At 58.3% G+C, this 18,662-nt stretch overlaps 4 protein-coding genes across 5 annotated transcripts; 2 read left to right on the top strand and 2 right to left on the bottom strand.

Moving 5' to 3' along the window:
* Positions 1–219: 219 nt before the first annotated feature.
* DND1 (DND microRNA-mediated repression inhibitor 1) lies at positions 220–3,344 on the top strand. Of its 2 annotated transcripts, XM_057409766.1 has the most exons (5): positions 220–258; positions 1,269–1,386; positions 1,494–1,955; positions 2,627–3,022; positions 3,246–3,344. In XM_057409766.1, the coding sequence occupies exons 1-5, from the start codon at positions 247–249 to the stop codon at positions 3,260–3,262; spliced, it is 1,005 nt and encodes a 334-aa protein (XP_057265749.1). In that variant the 5' UTR covers positions 220–246; the 3' UTR covers positions 3,263–3,344. The 2 variants fall into 2 exon arrangements, with proteins under 2 accessions (XP_057265749.1, XP_057265748.1); XM_057409765.1 differs by having other exon boundaries at positions 2,627–3,279.
* Positions 3,345–5,297: 1,953 nt separating this feature from the next.
* On the bottom strand, positions 5,298–8,117 carry WDR55 (WD repeat domain 55). The gene is made up of 8 exons (XM_057409774.1): positions 8,102–8,117; positions 7,526–7,736; positions 7,337–7,437; positions 7,185–7,272; positions 6,871–7,050; positions 6,358–6,457; positions 5,743–5,912; positions 5,298–5,638 (listed from the first exon to the last, which is right to left on the bottom strand). The coding sequence occupies exons 1-8, from the start codon at positions 8,115–8,117 to the stop codon at positions 5,317–5,319; spliced, it is 1,188 nt and encodes a 395-aa protein (XP_057265757.1). The 3' UTR covers positions 5,298–5,316.
* Positions 8,118–8,743: 626 nt separating this feature from the next.
* Positions 8,744–17,009, bottom strand: IK (IK cytokine). The gene is made up of 20 exons (XM_057409910.1): positions 16,918–17,009; positions 16,279–16,345; positions 15,971–16,063; positions 15,473–15,532; positions 14,748–14,915; positions 14,550–14,664; positions 14,255–14,325; positions 14,103–14,149; positions 13,701–13,864; positions 13,489–13,597; positions 12,971–13,010; positions 12,338–12,563; positions 11,976–11,994; positions 11,415–11,491; positions 11,088–11,170; positions 10,512–10,569; positions 10,230–10,318; positions 9,834–9,942; positions 9,150–9,184; positions 8,744–8,888 (listed from the first exon to the last, which is right to left on the bottom strand). The coding sequence occupies exons 1-20, from the start codon at positions 16,931–16,933 to the stop codon at positions 8,861–8,863; spliced, it is 1,674 nt and encodes a 557-aa protein (XP_057265893.1). The 5' UTR covers positions 16,934–17,009; the 3' UTR covers positions 8,744–8,860.
* Positions 17,010–17,028: 19 nt separating this feature from the next.
* NDUFA2 (NADH:ubiquinone oxidoreductase subunit A2) lies at positions 17,029–18,619 on the top strand. The gene is made up of 3 exons (XM_057409909.1): positions 17,029–17,173; positions 17,278–17,384; positions 18,512–18,619. The coding sequence occupies exons 1-3, from the start codon at positions 17,073–17,075 to the stop codon at positions 18,601–18,603; spliced, it is 300 nt and encodes a 99-aa protein (XP_057265892.1). The 5' UTR covers positions 17,029–17,072; the 3' UTR covers positions 18,604–18,619.
* Positions 18,620–18,662: the final 43 nt, after the last annotated feature.

Here is an 18,662-nt window from a genome sequence, read left to right as displayed (position 1 = left end):
AGCTTCCCTTCGATGCTGTCCCGCATCTCGCCCAGCTCCACGCGCGCACCACGTTAGTTCTCGCCTCCGCGGGTTCCAGGCGTGGCAAGGCAGCGGGAGCAGAGCTTGCGGAGGGGTCGCTGCGGCCGGGAGGGGCGGGCACTGCAGTCGGGTCCCCGCCCGGGGCGGTGCGAGGCCGATGGGCGGTGCTGGAACCTTCCAGAGCCTGGTCCAGGGCGGCGAGGAGGAGCAAGAGGAGCGGCGGCGATGGAGATCGAGGTGGGCATCGTTGGGGGGTTCCGGCGGGGAGTCCCGGCGCCGGCCCCGAGCCTGGTCCCATCCCACCCGCCGTGAGCTGGGGCTGCCCCTCGGGGGTGACGGTAAAGCCCTGGTAGCGCCTGCCCGGGGGCTGCGGGCTCGGGTGGGCTCCGCCGGGGCAGAGCCAGGTCCTGCCGCTCCCCGGAACCTGCCGGGAGCGGAAGAGCGGGGACCCTGCCCCGGGGTTGTGGCCGAGCATCCTGCGCCCGTTCAGCAGAGATTCCCCTTAGATGGGTCCCCGCCCAAAGGTGTTTTCTGGCCGCAGGGAAGACAAAACCCCTTGCAGATAGGAAGGTGCCACCTTGGGGCTGCAGCTGGAGATGCAGGAGGTGGAGGGGCGGCCAGAGTATGTTGCAGCCTGAGCTCGGGTTAATCCCACTCAGCAAGCAGTTTCAGAAGCCCCGATGAGACTTTGCAGTGGTTAATGAGCTGAAGCTTTGTGATACTGGTGTCTCCAGACCATGCTTGATGTCCTCAGAAGGCAGAGGAGGGTCTGGTAGAAGAGGGTTGGCTGTGTTGGGGTCCTGGCTTGTCTGTGATGGGTCACCTCATCGCTGTGCAGCCAACTGCTCACTGGTCTTGGCTCTCAGGCAGATGCAAGGCAGCTGCAGGTGTCATAGAATCCCAGACTGGTTTGGGTTGGAAGGGACCATAAAGCTCATCCAGTTCCAGCCCCCTGCTATGGGGACACCTTCCACTAGAGCAGGTTGCTCCAAGCCCCCTCCAACCTGGCCTTGTGTTGCTGGACTTCACCCTGTGGAGCAGGCTTGGACAATGGGTAGGGTAGAGCTTTGGGTGTGCATTGTCAAGAGGCTCTTCTCGATTCCTTAAGGCAAAGGGCTTCACCATTTGCTCCTCTACATGCTGGCTGGTGCTGGGCCTTGCAGTTGCTCCACTGGCTTGGGATACCCCCAGTTGTTGGGAGGTTGGAAACTCTTTGCCCATACAAACTCCATCGTTTTCTTCTTCAGACATGGACCAACAGCATCAACCGGGCCAATAAGAAAGCCCTGCTTACCTGGGCAAAAGAAACGGGCATCAACCTAGTGCAGATCAACGGGCAGCGGCGATATGGTGGCCCACCCCCAGGTACGTGAGCAGAGCATCTCAGTGCTGTAGTGCCCTGGGAGCACAGCACGTAGGGTGCCCGGTGGCGAGCTGGCTGTCACTCGTACGTGCCCATTGTGTGCCTGCAGGCTGGGTGGGCGACCCCCCTCCAGCAGGCACAGAGGTGTTCATCGGGAAGCTGCCGCAGGACATGTACGAGAACATCCTGATCCCGCTCTTCCAGAGCGTGGGGACGCTCTACGAGTTCCGCCTCATGATGACCTTCAGCGGGCTCAACCGCGGCTTCGCGTACGCCAAGTACAGCACCCAGCGCGCAGCCAAGGAGGCCATCGCCGCCCTCAACAACTTCAGCGTGCGGGAGGGCTGCGCCATCGTGGTGTGCCGGAGCACGGAGAAGTGCGAGCTCAGCGTGGACGGGCTGGCAGGCTCGGTGAGCCGGCGGGAGCTGGAGGCTGTGCTGCAGCGTGTCACCGCGGGCATCCTCAGCGTCACCCTGCACCCCAGCCCCGGCCGGCAGCGTGCGCAGCTCGCCCTGCTCAAGTTCAGCTCGCACCACGCTGCTGCCATGGCCAAGAAAACTCTCATGGAAGGTACATGGGAGGCTGGGGGGATGCTTGGGATGCTCTTCCTGGTGTCTCTAAGGGCTGATTCCACCTCGGAGCTCAGCTGTGAGGTGAAGATATCCCGTGTTCTGTCCCTGTGTCCCGTGGGAGGTCAGCTGTCCTCACTGGGGAGGTGGGGTAGAGGGACTGCTGGAGGTCTTCAGCTGCCTGCTCAGAGCAGCAGCATCACCAGTACAAGTCCAGGGCATCCAGAGCTTTAACCAAGTTACCCTTGTTATGGAGGTTCCCTACTCCTCATTGCCTCATCCCTTGATCGCACAACCCTGGGACACATTTCACAGACATCCAGCCAGAATCTCTAAAGCCCTAATGTGTATCCACTTCTGCCCCAGTTGAGAAACACTTGGCTTTCACGTCTCTGCATCTTGTTCCTAAAGGCTGACCCTATCATCTGAGCTTTGGAGCTCTGAACCCACCTCGGTAGCTAAAGGAGATTGAGGAGCAACTGCCCTGCAGCTGCATGAGGGGATGTAGAGGCAGGGGAAAGGGTTTTGTGTGGTTCATGGACTGTGGGTCAGCAGCAAACCACCCTTGGAGTCACTGTGCCAGATACTGGGGGACAGGGTGGCATGGGATGGGGAGATACTGGGCTGCTGGTGCTTGAGCATCCCCTGGCAGCTGCTGCTCGTCTGTCCTAGGGAACATGAGGCTCGGTGGGGCAGAGATAAGGGTGGACTGGCTGAACCCTGACCTGAAGCAGAAGCTGCAGTCACCGGAGGAGAAGCCATCGCCCAGCCGGGTACAGAGGGCCAAGCACCCGCGGCTCGCCAAGCAGGCTCCCCCATCTCCGGTGCTGCACAATGCGCTGGAGCACCTCAACACCCTGTGCCGCAGCCAGTACCTGGGGCCCCCCTTGTTCCTCACCAAGTGCGTCCAGGCCAACCCCAATGGGTGGTTGCGGTTCTGGTGCCAGGTGGTGATCCCGGGGTGCCCCATGCCCTTCATGGGGTTCACATGGGTGCAGGACGGGCCAGGCAGGAGTGGCCATGAGGAGGCGAAAGTTGCGGTGGCGCTGCAGGTTCTGCGGATGCTGGGTGAGTCCGTGTGCGGTACCTGTGCCAACCTCCAAAAGCCTTGGAGCATCTCTTGGGAGTGTGGAGCTCTGGGGGACACAAGCAGGGTCAGATCCCCCATCGAATAGATGTGACCCTGATGTCTCTCAGCCCTGGGTGGGATTCCTGGTTGGAAGCAGAAGATGCAAAGGGAGGAGGGTTTTGGGATGCTGCTCAAAGCCTGACGCTTCCCTCCCCGCTGCAGGGTGCCGGCTGACGTAGGCAGCGCTCTGCCCGTGCCATGAGCTGAACCTGAGCCACCAGCCCCGGTGCTGCCGGAGCGGCGAGTGAGCCCTGCTGGGACAGAGTCCTGTTCCAGCTCTGTTTTGAGTTCCTTTGGGTTTGGTTTGGTTTGGTTTGAGAGCTGGTGCTGAGGACGGAGCTGCTGGCCTGGTGCATGGCTGCTGCTCTGTCCCTGGCCAGCCCTTGGGGATGGTTCTGTTTTTGGGGTTGTTTTAATCCGGCCCAGTTTGGCTTCTTTTCAGTTGGTTTGCGTTGCTGTGCTGTGGTGGAGGGGCCCTGGGAGAAGCAGTGGCTGCTTGGAGCCGCCGGACACTAGGGCTGTCTGGGCTCGGTGGGGCCCCGTCTCCTTTGTGTCTGGTGCCTGAGGAGCAGCCCGTGGGGGCTGTTCTTGTGCTGGTGGAGCTGGTGTAGGCAGGCAGTGCTGCAGTGTCTGGAGCTGTGCAGGGCCGTCTGCTTTGCAGGGAAGCAGCCTCGGGGCCCGGCTGTCTATGAATGATTCCTCAGGACCGGGAGGTCCGGCTGCACTGTTCACTGGGATTAAAGTAGCCTGCAAAGCACTGCTGTGTCCCGTCCTGTTCTGTTCCCACCTCCTTGCCTGTCCGGCACCATCTCGGTCCTTTGCTCCCCCCAAGAAAGCCTGCCTTTAGCTGCAGGAGGGATGAGGTCTGCAACTGATTGATGGTGAGCACTGGTGGCTTCCAAGTGCATTTCAGGGCATACCTGGGTGCCTCCAAGTACAGAACTCTGCCAGTCCCATCTCCTGTGCTGAGCACCCAGGTGCGTTGCTGTTAGCCTCTAGAGCCTTCCAAGGATCTTTCTGGGTTCAGTATGCTCCCAAGTGTCTTCTGGTGCACTTAAGGAAACTCCATGTGCTTTTCTGTGCTGCCCAGGTGCCTTATAGTACAGCACTAGGGGACTCTGAAGTGCCTTCAGATGTCCTTCAGCAGCCATTCTGTGCTCAACAGTGGTGAACCACTGCCTTTTAATAGTGCCCCAGCAACCTCCCAGAGCTTTGCGATGTGGCTCATGGAGCTCAGTCCGTTTGGTATGGCTTGACTGGCTCTGGGCACCTGTCTGCTTCCCAGAGCTCCTGTGGGCTCGTAGGTCCCTGCCTTGCACTGGGGCAGGTTGGACTCTGTGTTGGTGATAAATCACAGAATCCCAGACAGGTTTGGGTTGAAGGGACCTTAAAGCTCAGCCAGTTCCAACCCCCTGCCATGGGCAGGGACACCTTCCACTAGAGCAGCTTGCTCCAAGCCCCTGTGTCCAACCTGGCCTTGAACACTGCCAGGGATGGGGCAGCCACAGCTTCTCTGGGCACCCTGTGCCAGCGCCTCAGCACCCTCACAGGGAAGAGCTTCCTAATGCCTCCCGTTTCAGTTTAAAACCCATGCCCTGGATGCTCTCACAGCTTGCACCACCCCCCCTGCCCAGCAGGAACCAACCACTGCCTGTGACAATTCAGGGCACCCAGGCACAGGATGCTCTCCCCCCCAAGCCATCCCCATCTCTATCCCCAGTGCCCCACAGGCAGGTCCTGGATGTACCAGAGATGCCAGGGAAGTTGGGGTGAGCCATAACATCAGCACAAGGCACTAGGAACTGAAAGGCACTGGGTTTATTTGCAGTAGAGCTGATCTATAAATTAATTAACAAAAGAGAACACACACCTGCTTGGACAGCACTGCAGGGTCAGGCAGGGCCTCGGGTAAGGGGTGGACCCGTTTGGCCAGGCACCCCAGGACCCCATCACCCTCCAGCCCCTTGAGCTATGCTCTGCTTTCCCCTCCCCATCCCAGGACCCCCAAATACACCAGCAAACCCCAACTTTCCTATACCCACACCACACTCCCCTCCCAGGGCTGGATCCCCATCCATGTCTCCCACCCCATCTGAGACCCAGCCCCTCCATCCACCAGGGATCCTCACTCTTGAACCCCGGAACCCTTTCACCAGGGACTGCAGCCACATCCCCCATGCCTGGACGCCCCCAGCCCAAGGACACCGTGTTACAACCCTGTGCTCCCATCCCCTCAGTCCCCACCGTCGCTGTCGCTGTCGCTCCCTGGTGCCGCCTCCGGCTCAGCCTCATCCCGCAGGTCGGCAAAGAAGTCCTCGCCACTGCCCACCGCCTTCCCGCTGAGCGCCCGCAGGGGCCCCCCTTTCTTCTTCTTCTTGCGGTAATCGTCCACCACCAGCCCCGCCAGCGCCGACACGTCCCAGAACTTCACCTTCTGGTCATGGGCGCAGCTGGCCAGGAGCTGCCCGCCCGGTGCCAGCGCCAGCTGCTCGATGGGCTCCCCGAGGTGCTGCCCCACGCAGCCCAGCACGCGGTTGGGCAGGACGTTCACTGCCCTGCGGAGGGGGGGGAGCTGTGGGGATCCTGGTCCATCACAGCCTCCGCCTGTGACCGGCCGGGGCTGATCTCGTCCCACACCCACCCCACACACGCCCCTGACCTGATGACTCCGTCCAGGGACCCCACGCACACGATGCTGTCTGTGATGGGGACCATGCAGTCAATGGACTCAGCCCTCAAAGCAAAGCGGTCGCTGGCAGCCCCGAAGCCGTCCCAGTTGAAGAGGTAGATGGTGCCTTCGCTGGAGCCACAGGCCACTTTCTTTCCCCTCTAGGCAAGATGGAGGATGGTAAAGCAGAGGCAGGACAAAAAAAACAGGGCATGGAGAGGGATCTGCAGGAGACCTTATAGCCTTCAATAGCTAAGGGGACCTACAAGAAACCTGGAGGGGGGCTTTGGACAAGGGCCTGTAGTGACAGGACAAGGGGAATGGCTTTAACCTGCCAGAGGGGAGACTGAGATGAGCTCTTAGGCAGAAGCTCTTCCCTGGGAGGGTGCTGAGGCGCTGGCACAGGGTGCCCAGAGAAGCTGTGGCTGCCCCATCCCTGGCAGTGTTCAAGGCCAGGTTGGACACAGGGGCTTGGAGCAAGCTGCTCTAGCGGAAGGTGTCCCTGCCTGTGGCAGGGGGTTGGAACTGGATGAGCTTTATGATCCCTTCCAACACAAACCAGTTGCGAATGTATGATCGTGCTTCATGGCAGGGCCAAGCACCAACCTTCAGCAGCACCACAGACGTGAGGTCCCCATTCTGCGGCTCTGACAGTAGCTCAAAGCGACGCCTCTTCACGTTGAAGACACCCAGGGTGCCATCACCACTGTGGGAGATGGAAGCATCATGGTGTGAGCATGGGACCGGGTGCAGGGTGCTTCCCCAGCCCTAAGGGAAGGACGTAAGGACACCCAAGTGCAATCCTAAGTGGGCTGGGGCAATCCTAAGCACAGATACAGGCTGGGCAGAAATAGGACTGAGAGCAGCCCTGAGAAGGACTTGGGGTTTTTGGGTGAGAAGAAGCTCCCCATGACCCAGCTTCAGTGTGTGCTGGAGCCCAGGCACCAACCCCCCCATACGGGGCTGCACCCCCAGAGCATGAGCAGCAGCTCAGGGAGGGGATTTTCCCCCTCTGCAGGGGGTTGGAACTGGATGAACTTTAAGGTCCCTTCCAACCCAAACCAGGCTGTGAGTCTATGAGCTTTGTGGGTATGCGGGAGCCCGCAGAGCCGCGAGTACCTGGCAGTGAGCAGGAGCTTCCCGTTACCATCCACAGCCATGGCGCTGATGTACTCCTCCTGCTCCCGGGCCTCCAAGATTGCATCCCCCTTGCGCAGGTCCCACACCTTCAGCGCCCCGTTGTCATCGCCCGTGGCAAAGACGTTGGTATCGATGGGCAGCACGCAGTTGAGGGCCGAGCTGCAGAGACCCCGGCCCCACGGCAGCACAGTCACACTCACATCGCTGATGATGCTCCAGCCTCTGCCTGCGCGGCTCCGGCAAAGGATGGAAGGGGACATCGCTACCTAGAGCCCCACGCCCCCCGGACCTACCTGTGTGCCTTGGGGAAGCGCGTTTCCAGCCGTCCCTCCTCCACCGTCAGGATATGGATGGACTTGTCCTTGGACACGGTGAAAAGCTCTAGGGAACGACATCAGCACCCGCAGTCCCGGTGCCCCCCGCACCCCGCGTTCCCCGCACTCACTTTGCCCGTCCTGGGAGAAGGCCACGTCCCGGCACGACTTGAGGTGATGCCCCGAGGACCAGAGCTGCCGGTTCTCCCCCTCGGTGCAGGAGTACGAGTACCTGCGGAGCGGGCCGGGATCAGCGGCCGCTGCCCGGCGGCTCCTGCACACGGGACCCCCCGAACACCGCCGTGGCCCCGCTCACTCACAGGTAGACATCGCCGTCCACGTCCCCCGCCGCCAGCAGCGGCCGGGCCGGGTGCAGGGCGATGGCGTTGGCGGTCGCCTCGAAGCAGATGTCCTCGGGGGTGTCCCGCAGCCGCGGCTCCCTCCCCGCGGGCTCCGCGCTCTCCTGGGGGGTGCAGAGCGGGGCGGTGGGGCCGGGGCCGGTGGGGCCGGGGCCGCGCAGCCGCACGCGTGCTCACCTCTGCCGGTGCCGCCATGGCGGCCGGGGGAGAACGGGGCTCGTTAACATAGCTCCGCCCCTTCATTTGCATGGCACCGCCCACCTGCCGCCGCAGGACGCCCTCTCGTGGAGCTGCTTGAACACTGCCAGGGATGGGGCAGCCACAGCTTCTCTGGGCACCCTGTGCCAGCGCCTCAGCACCCTCACAGGGAAGAGCTTCTGCCTAAGAGCTCATCTCAGTCTCCCCTCTGGCAGGTTAAAGCCATTCCCCTTGGCCTGTCCCTACAGGCCCTTGTCCAAAGCCCCTCTCCAGCTTTCTTGGAGCCCCTTTAGGCACTGGTAGCCGCTTTAAGGTCTCTCCAGAGCCTTCCCAGGGCACCACAGAGGAGCACCATGGCCGCATCCTCCTGCATCCTAGGGAACAAGAGCAGAGACTGGTGTTACTTCAGCCCCTCTCAAGGCCTGGGGCTGGTGGGGCACACCGAGATCCTGGCCAGGGCCCCAGCGCAGCCAGGGACCACCAGCAGTGTCCCTATCCTCTTCACAGTCCCTGCTGGCCCTGCTTTGCATAGTGCTCACCCCATCACACCCACCCTGCCACTGATCAGAGCAGTCATCGCTCCTGTGCTACACACAGCCCATCAGCACACAGCCTGTACATGGAAGCGATGCAAATCCTCTGCTTTGGACCATTCCTCTTGCTCCAGCTCATGCAAGGGTTCCATTTCTTCTCCATACACTTACAGATAGGTTCCTCATCTGGAATTTGCTCCCCCAAAGCAGTTTATGTGCTAATTTCACCCAGGGATATCCCCAAAATGCTGACCTAGAGCTCGGGCCATGAGAGCCAACAGGGCTGTGTAGATGCAATAAGGGAGCCCAGGCACTGTCACTCTGCCCCCTCAAACAACTGCTCACACAAAGTTAATGTAGTTTTATTACATCTACAAACAACATTTACACGGCACGGGGCTGTAGCAGACACTGGAGGGAAGAGCCTCTGCTCATCCCAAAGCACAGGCTGCCCAGCCCAGAGCAGAAAGTAGAGGATATGGGGGACAAGGACAGCACACCAACAAGCTCAGGGTCAGCCAGCAGGCTCAGGTTCCAGGAGCTGGAGGAGAAGATACTGGACACATCAGTACTTGGGACGTTTCACCTCAACCCTGGAAGAGACAGAGGGGCAGGATGGTGGTGAGGATGCAGGGCAGAGAATCCATCACACTCCCCTGCCCAGGTCCTGTTAAGCTGAGCAGAGCAGAAGCACACTGAACAGACTGAATGTTCTCCACTCTCCTCTCAGCCCCACTGCTGTAAGCCACTGGGGCAATCTCTGCTCCCCACAGCCCCTGGGTGAGGTGCCAGGAGCCTGTCAAGCCCCAGCACTGCCCTGAGCCAAGAGCAGAGACGACGCTACTAGAACTTACCCATCAGCCTCCAGCTTCTTCCTCTTCTCGATGATCTGCAGAGAAAGCACAAAGTCCCATTACCCTCAGGTTTCTGGCTGCCCACAGCCACAGCAGAGGGGCTGAAGGGTGCAAGATACACCCAAGGACAGCTGTAGCCAGGTCAGAGCAAACTGAGGTGAGCCGAAATTGTCTGCAAGCTGCCCAAAGTCTGGAGAATATAGGCCTGTTCCTCCTTTGCTCCATTTTGGCCACCAAAGACCCTTTGTTCTCACCTTCTTCATGCCCATCCCATGCTGCTAGGGTGCTCATGACCAGCTCGCGCTGCCAGCACAGGCTCCAGCATTGCTGGTTAGGAAGTGGAGGCACTACACATGCCTTGTCCCCTCCAAGCCCCTTTGGATGGCTCCGAGCTGCCAGTTTTGGATATGTTCATCTACTGTAGAGCCCAGAGCAAAAAGCCCCCAGCTGGCACTGCTCCCAGGGCAACAGCTGCAAATGCAGCTCCAGTTGCCTCTGCAGTCCTGGAGCCCCAGATCTTTGCCCAATGCTCTTGCAAGGAGCAAATCCAGCTTCTAGAGAGCCAGCCCTGCTGCACGTACACACACCAGGACAGGGGCTGAGGAGCTGTGACCAGGGCAGTCAGGGCAGATGAGGTGGGAGCTCATGGTCTGACCCGATGACAGCCCAGCACCAGGTACCCACCGCACTGATCTTCTTCCACTGCCGGTCCAGCTCTGCCTTGTCATTTGTCTCCTTAAAGCGACGGGTCTTGCGTCCCTCAGACATCTTGATCCCATACTGGAATGCTGCCCTGGGGAAGGAGCAAGAGAGAGCTCAGCATCTGTAGGGGATCCACAGCCTGCCCCAGCCATGAGCCTGTACCCCAGCACTGGCTTGGACCCCTAAAAGCAGCCACTTGGGCAGGAGGCCTCAAGAGTGATCCTAAGAGCAAAGAAAAGCCACCAGGCCCCAGGCTTCACAGCTCCTCCCTAGGGAACACCCTTCTTCTGTTTCAGCTCCCCCAGGACCCAGGTTTGGCCACCACAGCCACCCCCCAGCCAGAATCCTTGCTCAGCCCTTCGCAAGGGCTGCACTCACTTGGGCAGAGCCTCTTTGTTGTTCATGTATTCGCTGTACTCCTCCTGGGTGTCAAAGTCCCAGCGGCCCAGGGGTCCTTTCTTGTTACCCTGCAGAGAAAGAACGACTCAGAGCCAACTCCTGAGCTGCAAACTGGGATGCCAGATCCCACCCAGGCACACAGCAAACCCCAAACACACCCAACATCCAGCCCCAGGGCATTCAGCCCCTCCACACTCGCCTGCTTTTCTCTCCAGTGGGATACTGCGCAGATGCTCAGTTCACTGCCTGGTCCCAACATACCTGATCCATTTTGCTGTAGTCCACCTCTTCATCACTGTCCACAGCCATATCATCCATTCTATAAAAAAGCAAAGCAAGCAAAAGGCTTGGAGTGGGTCCATGGGTCACAGATGAGAACCTAAAGCCAGGTCTGTCATGGCCTCAGACTGAACACAGTTCCTGGACTAGAGAGAAGTTCCTCAGCTGCAAGCCCTGCAAGCAAGCTGGACCACAGAGCACCCAAGACTGCAAATGCTCCTAAGGTGACACTGCAGGCTGAAAGCTGTTCCTCTTTGTGGCCAGAGCTCAATGAGCATGTGACTGACCAGGGAACCCAGCAGACCCCCAACCACCTCAGCCTCCCCCAGCACCAAACTCCAGGCAGCCACTTATAGCAGAGACCAGATAAGAAAAACCCACTTCTGCCAGAACCCAAAGACACAAGGATCATTTTAACAGTAGGTTGCAACCCTATACAAAGCCAGACCTCCTCCTCCCAACATTTGGTGGGGCTGATGTTGAAGTTCTTGTTGCTAGAGAACAACAGCCCCTCAGCATCCCCTGCTCCCAACCCACAGCCTCCTGCTGCTCCCTTACGTGGCAGGGTAGCACTCGGCATAGCTGTTGGACATGCCGAAGAAGTCCCCCAGCTGCTTCTTGTCTTCTGGCTTCTTCAATGTGACAATAGTCAAGGAAAGCACCACCATGAAGCCTTACAGCTCCAGGCCGAGCACAGACAGCACAACAACCATGTCCTGCCCCAACAGAACCAAACCAGAGGCTACAGAGCTTGTATTTGGCACATGAGCAGTAAGGTTTGGGTGGCATTTCTCTGCTACAGGAAGAAGAGCCCTCCCTAAGAGGAAGAACAGCCACACAGCCATGCTTGGGCAAGGCCAGGCTGGCAGACAGTAAAGGATATGTCTCTGCTCCTTCCCAGCCAGTGGCTCCAGCAAACTTCTCATTGATGGACTTGATGAGCTCCTTGGCTGAGCCGGGTCCTGAGTAGAGAGAGCAGGAGGCTGAGTTCTGGGGAGGAACAGCTCACCACAACACACATGGGGCTGGGCAGAGCCCACTTCAGCATAACAAACTCTTTGGGATGGGCTAACAGGCAGGACAGGCTGCATAGGAGGTAGAGAAGCCAGGAGAACAGTGACAAGCAGATCAGTTTGAGCACAGACAGGTATGGGCTGGTCCAAGAACACCCCAAATCCTCCTCAGCTTATAGCCAGAAGAGGGTTGTTTGAGCTGGTCTGCTGCCAGGGAAGGATCTGCACAGGCCCTCAACCCAGGGTGTCATGCAGCAGCCTGCAGGCACAAGACTCTTCACCCCAAAACCCTCACTGCAGACAATTCCCTCCACCACAGCCATCTCTGGGAGAACAGGGGGCTCAGGCAGCCTAGGGAGCCAAGCAGAAACCCACAGCCCCAGATGGCCTCAGACATCCAGCCTCATTCAAACACCCACACCACTTGACCCACCTTTGTCGACGTCTGTGGGCTGCAAGGAAAAGGGAGAGATACATGTCACCCGGGGTGGTGAAAGCGGGCAAGACAGCATTGCATGACTTGGGATCTCTGCTTTAAGAGTCTCTGTGGCAAGCACACAGACCTGAACCATGAAAGCTCCACACTTGTGCCTTACTGAAGGAGAGGACAAGCACCCAGCCACCCATCAGCCCCTGGCTGGACAGACAGAGCTCAGCAAGAGCTGAACACTGGCACATGTGGGAGCACAACAAGAGGCACCCAAAGCCACCAGTGACCCCACCAACCCCACGGCTGCACTGTCCAGAGCACAGGGTTCAGGTGGGACAGTCCAGGCTTCCCAAGCAGAGGCTCACCTCATCATCAGCCTTGGGCTTCTCAAAGTAGCTGTGCCTCTTCTTTTCCTCCTCCCGCTCGCGATCACGCTCCCGGTCCCGCTCGCGCTCCCGGTCCCTGTCTCGTTCTCGATCCCTGTCCCGCTCCCGGTCCCTGTCCCGTTCTCTCTCACGGTACCTCTCCCGGTCCTTCTCCCGGGGCATCTTCGCAGTGGAGGGCACATAATCCCCAATGTCTTCAAAGATGCTAGAAGCGGGAAAGAGTGTCCATTATGGGTGCTGCGAGACAGGAAGCCACAACCACCTCCCTTTGAACTGGAGCCTAATAACGGAGCTGTAGCATCAACACCAAGAGCTAAGGACATCCACCAGAACTGGCTTCTATATTTGTCACAGGCATCACTGTGTTTCTGCTCTCTTCTGCTGCCTGGACCTGCTTCTTGTGGTCCAGGACAACAGAGAGCCCTTGCCTGCCTCAAGCCTGAAACAAACAGAACTGAGCTTGCCTCCAGCCTTGTCCTACCAACTGCAGATCTGAATAAGCAGCTCGCTCTACAGACACTAAACCCAGCCCTCTCCAGATGGTGTGGGTCAGAAAGACATTCCTTAAGGCAGAGAGCATGACCCCACAACCTGGAACAGGGAGGCACTTACTTCATATCAGCTTCAGGGGGCTTCTTCTCATCCAGCTTCCCTGCAAGGACACAAGAGCAATGAGAGACACATCATCCACTCTGCCACCTGTACTGCTTTCCTGTCCCCAGTCTGGCTCCCAAGCCCCAAAAGTGGCAGGCCTGGAGGATGTCCTAACTTCCTCTTCAGTTACCACAGCATATCTGGTGCCTTCAGAAAACCATTTTTTCCTTCTCCAAAGCAGGGGACACTTCTCTAAGGAACTTAGGGTCTTAACCAGGTCTTGGGGTCTTAACATCCTGGTCTTAACCAAGAAGAGCAGAGCAGCACAAGGCACCCTCACAGCTAGAATGTCCCAGCTGCCACAGAGCAGCCTGCCTTCAGGACATTTGAAGCGCATGGGGAGCCTTAGGAAATCTCTGTCCTCTGAGTCCATCACCTCAAGGCACAGAAGAAGGCAACAAACCAAAGCACACCTCATTCTTCCGGGATATGCTTCGAGCATTAAGTCCTGCTACTTGGTTCCCCTCAGCTCCTACCTTTGTCTTTCTTCTTGAGCTTCTTGTTGCGGGTCCCTTGCCTGAGATAGGAGAGGATCTGCGTCAGTTTGCTGATGACAATGTCATTGGTGGTCAGCGTGGTCTGTGCCTGAAAGAGAAGTCCCCAAGGATGCATCTGACTCCCTTGAGAGGGAACCCCTCCTGGCAAGACGTGCTCAGGCCAGTTCAGACCCGGGATGCTAGCTGGGTACCTCCATGGTGGGACAGTCAGCCTTGCTGCGGATCAGAGTGGTGGGGATATCGGTGTCTGCATACTCATCATCCAGATCAACCACATAGGCCATCCTGCCCGGCAGGAACAGCTCATTCCGCTCATAGGCCTTGTTCTTGAACAGAATGCGGTAGATGTTGCGACCTGAGGGAGAGGAAAAGGTGTGAGAGAGCAACGGACAAGCCCATAGTGATGCATTTAGTTTATCAGAAATATGACAATCACCTCCTAAGAGACACGTTTCCTCCAGCCCTCAAATTCAGGACATCTGCACCTCAAGCCTTTCCCCCTTCAGTGACTAAAGGTTTTCATTCACCCTCCAGGATTTCTCCCACATTCACACACCACAAAGTGGGGAACAGCCATATCCATCCAGTCTTACCCAGACGGGTCTTGAACTCAATTTTATTCTCAGGATCTTCATCTTTCCTGAACAGAAACAAAAGAAACAAGCATTATGCTAAGCATGTCTCCTCTGCATCCTCCTCTCCAGGAGGCAGCTGAACTCAGGAGTTCAAATCCTCAACCACTCACTTAGTTTCTTTCTGGGGCTTCTCCATCATTTCCTCCTCTTCCTTCTCCTTGCTGGCAATCTCAGCCCGTACCTGGCCACAGATAAATCCACATAATCACAGACCAATCCACGCCTCTGCTGCCCATCAGAACCAGTAAGCCCAGCCCTTCCACCAGCTCCCCAGTCTTTCAGAGATCCTTCTCAGAAAGAGAAATCCACACTCACAAGATGGAAGCCCCTGTAAGTGGCAGCTACTATCCTCTGCCCATGGGAGTGGGCAGGGCAGAGCAGCAGCACGGTGGTCTCTGTGCTCACCTTCTGCAAGAGCGCAAAGTCCAGACCCTTCACCAAGTGGGTGTGCTCCATGTCACCACCCAAGAACTTGGACTCCTGGATCAGCTGTCTTCTCTTCTCCGCAGCGGATTTATCCCTGTGTGACATAAATGGAGCCAGTTACGAGACCAGCCCCACTGAAGCAACAGCGAGATAAGACCATGCCACAGGCTCACGTACGCCTCTGCCGTCGGGCCCACAGCCCTGTAGTTGGCAGTTGTGCTGATCAGCTCTGTCTCCTCGTAGTCCTTGTTCACACCATCCCTCCTCTCCTTGGCTCGATCCCTGTACTTCTCAGCCAGCTCCCTCTCGCGCTCAATCTCCTGCTGGCGCAGCTTGGCGTAATAGCTGGGTTGGACCAAGAGCTCAGGGTTAGAGACACGGTTGCACTTTTGATGCACCCATCAGGTAACAGCCCCTGAGGCCCCACACATGCTTGTCCTACTCCCAAGCCCTTCCCCAAAACCTTCCTAAAGCACCATGAGACACAACACACCTGGAAGACACCAGACAAGATGAAACTGCTGTATTGAGTCTAACTGAAGAGGAACACAGTCTTCCCTTCTAAAGGGAAGGGGTTAAAGCAGCCCAGCTGTACAGATGTGTCCCAAAACCACTCACCAGTGCAGATGGCCTGCTACTGCCCTGACAGACACCTGCAGAGCCTCTTGTGCTTCTTCCAGATACAAAGTTCCATTCCCACCCTGCTGCTGCATCCCACATCTGCTCCCACAGGCAGTGACAGACACTGAGTTTGAGTGATTCTTACTCTACCTGGCTCAAAACCCCAAAATAACCCAGGCTACTCAGGGTCCTCTTTGGTAGCCCAAGAGCTCAGAAGCTGCTCCCATGCGAGGGATGTGATGTATAAAGACAAGCCCTGATGAACTGCTTTCCCCATTTACCTTTTCTTCTTCCTCCTGCGAGCAGCAGGGTCTTCATCTTCGTTGTACTCCCGGGGCATCCTGCAAAAGGGTGAGAGATCACAGATAGTCTGCAGAGCCAAACCCATGCAGCTACACAGCAGTCCCTACGACACAGCAGAGCACCGAGATGCTCAAAGATGGGAACAATCCAGTCGCAAGCCTCCTTAATTCCACTCTGTCAGCAGGGAGGAAAGGAAAACACCAACTGTCACCAAACAAAACCTAAATCTGCCTCCCGCATAAAGCATCTTAACAGCTATATGACTCCTCTGTTTACAGCAGTCCTGACTCTGTTTCTCCACTTAACACATGTACAGCTGGCATGGATCCAAGCACTGAGCAAGGGTGAGGTCTGCTCCTCAGATTCATCAGCAAAAGTCCCTTTAGATAATTCACTGCAGAGCACAGGGGGAAGAGAGACAGGCTGGGATGGAGCCCAAGGGAAAGCTTTGTCCTGCGAACCAAAGTCCTACTCACTCATGGTGGCGAGATTTGGACGGTGGCGCAGATGTAGGTGCAGCCCGCGGGGTCATGAGCAGCTTCCTGAAGTCTTCATTGGTCAGCTTGGACCTGCAAGGAACATACAGAAACTGTCACCCCCCAGTGAGTTCTGACAGCCTCAGAGGAGGCAGAGGGTTTGTGATGGGGTCGGACATGGGTCCCATGGAAGGAGCCCAAAGGCTGCACTGCAGCAGCAGTCACTCCAGCCTCTAGAGCAGACAATCAGGCTCAGGCCCCACAGCCCTGGTCCAGTCCCACCCCAGTGCCCCAGTGTTGGAACTCACTGGTGGAAGGAGTGCGAGTCGTCCACATCATGGCCATCGGGGGCCAGGGGGTTGGAGAACGGTTCATCTGGAGAACAGGAGGAAATGGAGCGCTCAGAGTCTGCCTGACGGCTGCACCCCCTCCAGCCCTCCCAGTCCGATCCCTGCTCGGGAACGGGGAACGAAACACCATTCACCCCCTCGGCAGTGCTTTGCCAAGCCCAGGCCACTGACACGCCGGGGTGGCCTCACCAGGGCGCATGGACACTGGTTTGCGTTGGAAGGGACCTTAAAGCTCATCCAGTTCCAACCCCTGCCACGGGCAGGGACACCTTCCACTAGAGCAGCTTGCTCCAAGCCCCTGTGTCCAACCTGGCCTTGAGCACTGCCAGGTCACCCCCAAACACACCCGCGCATCCCCGCACACCGGGATGCCACCGCTCCCGTTCCCCGGCAGAGCTGCTCCTCTCACCATGCCCATGAACGGGTTCCTCCGTCCCCCTGGTGCCCCAAGCCCCGGGCCGGCCTGCACCGCCCCGCCCCGACCCAGGCCGCTCCGCACTCAGGAAGTGCCGCTGCCACCCCCGTCAATCCCCCCCCCTTCTCCCCGGGCCGGGTGCCCCGGAGCCCCGCCGTGCCCGCTGCCCGCTCCCCGCTCACTGTCTCGCTCCGGCATCGCGCCCCGAGCCTGATCCCCGCTGCCCTCCGCGGCTCCCCGACACCTCCGCTCCCCTTCCCAGCAACCCCGCGGCGGGCGCTGTCATAGGCGGGCGCCGAGGCCACGCCCCCGTGTTGTGGTGGGGAGCGCAGGGAAGATGGCGGCGGCCGTGAGGGGCATCGGGGGCGGGTTGGGCCGCGGCCTCCGGGAGCTGCGCTTCCACCTCTGCCAGCGCTCCGCGGGCAGCCGCGGCGTCAGGTGAGCGGGGCGGGGGCAGAAGCCGGGCTGGAGCCGCCGCTGCACGGGCGGGCCGGTGAGCAGCCCAGGGACCCGAGTTCCTCTTCCCTTCTCTCCCTGCGCAGAGACTTCATCGAGCAGCACTACGTGACCCTGAAGAAGGCGAACCCCGACTTCCCCATCCTGATCCGCGAGTGCTCCGGGGTGCAGCCGCGGCTCTGGGCGCGCTTCGGTGAGTGGAAGCACGGTCCGCGGCTGTGCGGCCGTAGCGAAGGACACTGCGAGGAGCAAGCTCAGAGGCGGTGTAGGGACCTCGTGTGGGGCAGGAAAGGGATCTAGGGCTCTGCAGGTGCCTCGCAACTCGTGGCTGTGATCTCCTGCCCCTCTAGGACCCTTACACAGCGAAATCATAGAATAGTTTGGATTGGAAAGGACCTTAAGATCATCCAATTCCAACCCCCCTTCCATGGGCAGGGACGCCTCACACTAAACCGTGTCACCCAAGGCTCTGTCCAACCTGGCTTTGAACACCACCAGGGATGGAGCATTTACAACTTCCCTGGGCAACCCATTCCAGCACCTCACCACCCTCATAGTAAAGAACTTCTTCCTTATATCCAATCTGAACTTCCCCTGTTGAAGTTTGAACCTATCACCCCTTGTCCTATCAGTGTGGTCCCTGATGAAGAGTCCCTCTCCAGCATTCTTGTAGCCCCCTTCAGATACTGGAAGGTTGCTTGTTCCTGTGTTTTCACTGCGTTCTTTAGGAAAGGCCAAGGAAGGCGCAGAAAAGCTCCTCTGTAATGGCTTTCTTTGTTAATGCCACCTGGGATGGAAAAAAGTAAGTTAGAAACTTTCAGAGATGCAGTTACTCTTTAGCAAGTCTCCCAGTGTGAGCACACAGGAGCCTCTTGGTGTACGCCTGTCTCTTGCCTGGCTGTGACTTGGAGGAGCACACAACCCCAGGCAGGGGCTGCTGTAGGAACAACTGGGGTTTCAGCACTACTCTACTGAAGCATTGGTCAGCGTGTCTGTGTGAGCAGGCCAGAAGCCACCAGGTTGCTTTGGGATGTGGTGCTGGCCTCTGCCCAGCTGCTGTGCAGCAGGAGTTAACAAAAAGGCATGGAAACACATTGGGCTCCATTGGCTTCTCCCCAAGGGACAGGCTGGGAGTACAGACAAGGTAGAAGCAGTATCTCACACACAGGGTAACAGACAGGAGAGAGATGGGTGTGAAGGGTGGTGGTGGGCACCTGGGCTGTGACACTTGGGAAACTAGAGCAGGGCTTTTGGTTGCCCTTGCAGCAGAGAACAATCAAGGCACTGCCTCTCCCCCCTCACCCTCTGTCTTTCCTGCAGAGTTTGGCAGGGAAAGGAGTGTGCCTCTGAACAACCTGAGTGCGGATGAAGTGGCCAAGGCCCTGGAGACCATTGTGAAGAGCACGGGGTGAAGACAGGCAGTAAACACGTGCTGAAACTTGACTGATCTTTAATGTAAAACACGTATCTT

The sequence above is a fragment of the Pezoporus wallicus genome, unplaced genomic scaffold (assembly GCF_028554395.1).
Source record: "Pezoporus wallicus isolate ANWC-B61680 ecotype Strahan unplaced genomic scaffold, APGP_CSIRO_Pwel_v1 contig_4309, whole genome shotgun sequence".
NCBI lineage: Eukaryota > Metazoa > Chordata > Aves > Psittaciformes > Psittacidae > Pezoporus > Pezoporus wallicus.
Note: the sequence above shows the minus strand (reverse complement) of the source record. Positions and strands in the feature narration are given on the sequence as shown.

Excerpts from the sequence above, each read along its gene's own strand:
- IK (XM_057409910.1), bottom strand. Across the intron at positions 14,916-15,472 it reads CGCAGGAGGAAGAAGAAAAG|CTATTACGCCAAGCTGCGCC; the intron begins GTAAATGGGGAA and ends GGTCCAACCCAG. Across the intron at positions 12,564-12,970 it reads CCCCCTGAAGCTGATATGAA|CATCTTTGAAGACATTGGGG; the intron begins GTAAGTGCCTCC and ends TCCCGCTTCTAG.
- NDUFA2 (XM_057409909.1), top strand. The coding sequence starts at position 17,073 with ATGGCGGCGGCCGTGAGGGGCATCGGGGGCGGGTTGGGCCGCGGCCTC. Across the intron at positions 17,174-17,277 it reads GCGGGCAGCCGCGGCGTCAG|AGACTTCATCGAGCAGCACT; the intron begins GTGAGCGGGGCG and ends CTCCCTGCGCAG. Across the intron at positions 17,385-18,511 it reads GCGGCTCTGGGCGCGCTTCG|AGTTTGGCAGGGAAAGGAGT; the intron begins GTGAGTGGAAGC and ends TCTTTCCTGCAG.
- DND1 (XM_057409765.1), top strand. Across the intron at positions 1,387-1,493 it reads ATATGGTGGCCCACCCCCAG|GCTGGGTGGGCGACCCCCCT; the intron begins GTACGTGAGCAG and ends GTGTGCCTGCAG. Across the intron at positions 1,956-2,626 it reads CAAGAAAACTCTCATGGAAG|GGAACATGAGGCTCGGTGGG; the intron begins GTACATGGGAGG and ends CGTCTGTCCTAG.
- WDR55 (XM_057409774.1), bottom strand. Across the intron at positions 7,273-7,336 it reads CTTCTCCCAGGACGGGCAAA|AGCTTTTCACCGTGTCCAAG; the intron begins GTGAGTGCGGGG and ends GTCGTTCCCTAG. Across the intron at positions 5,913-6,357 it reads CGTCTGTGGTGCTGCTGAAG|AGGGGAAAGAAAGTGGCCTG; the intron begins GTTGGTGCTTGG and ends CATCTTGCCTAG.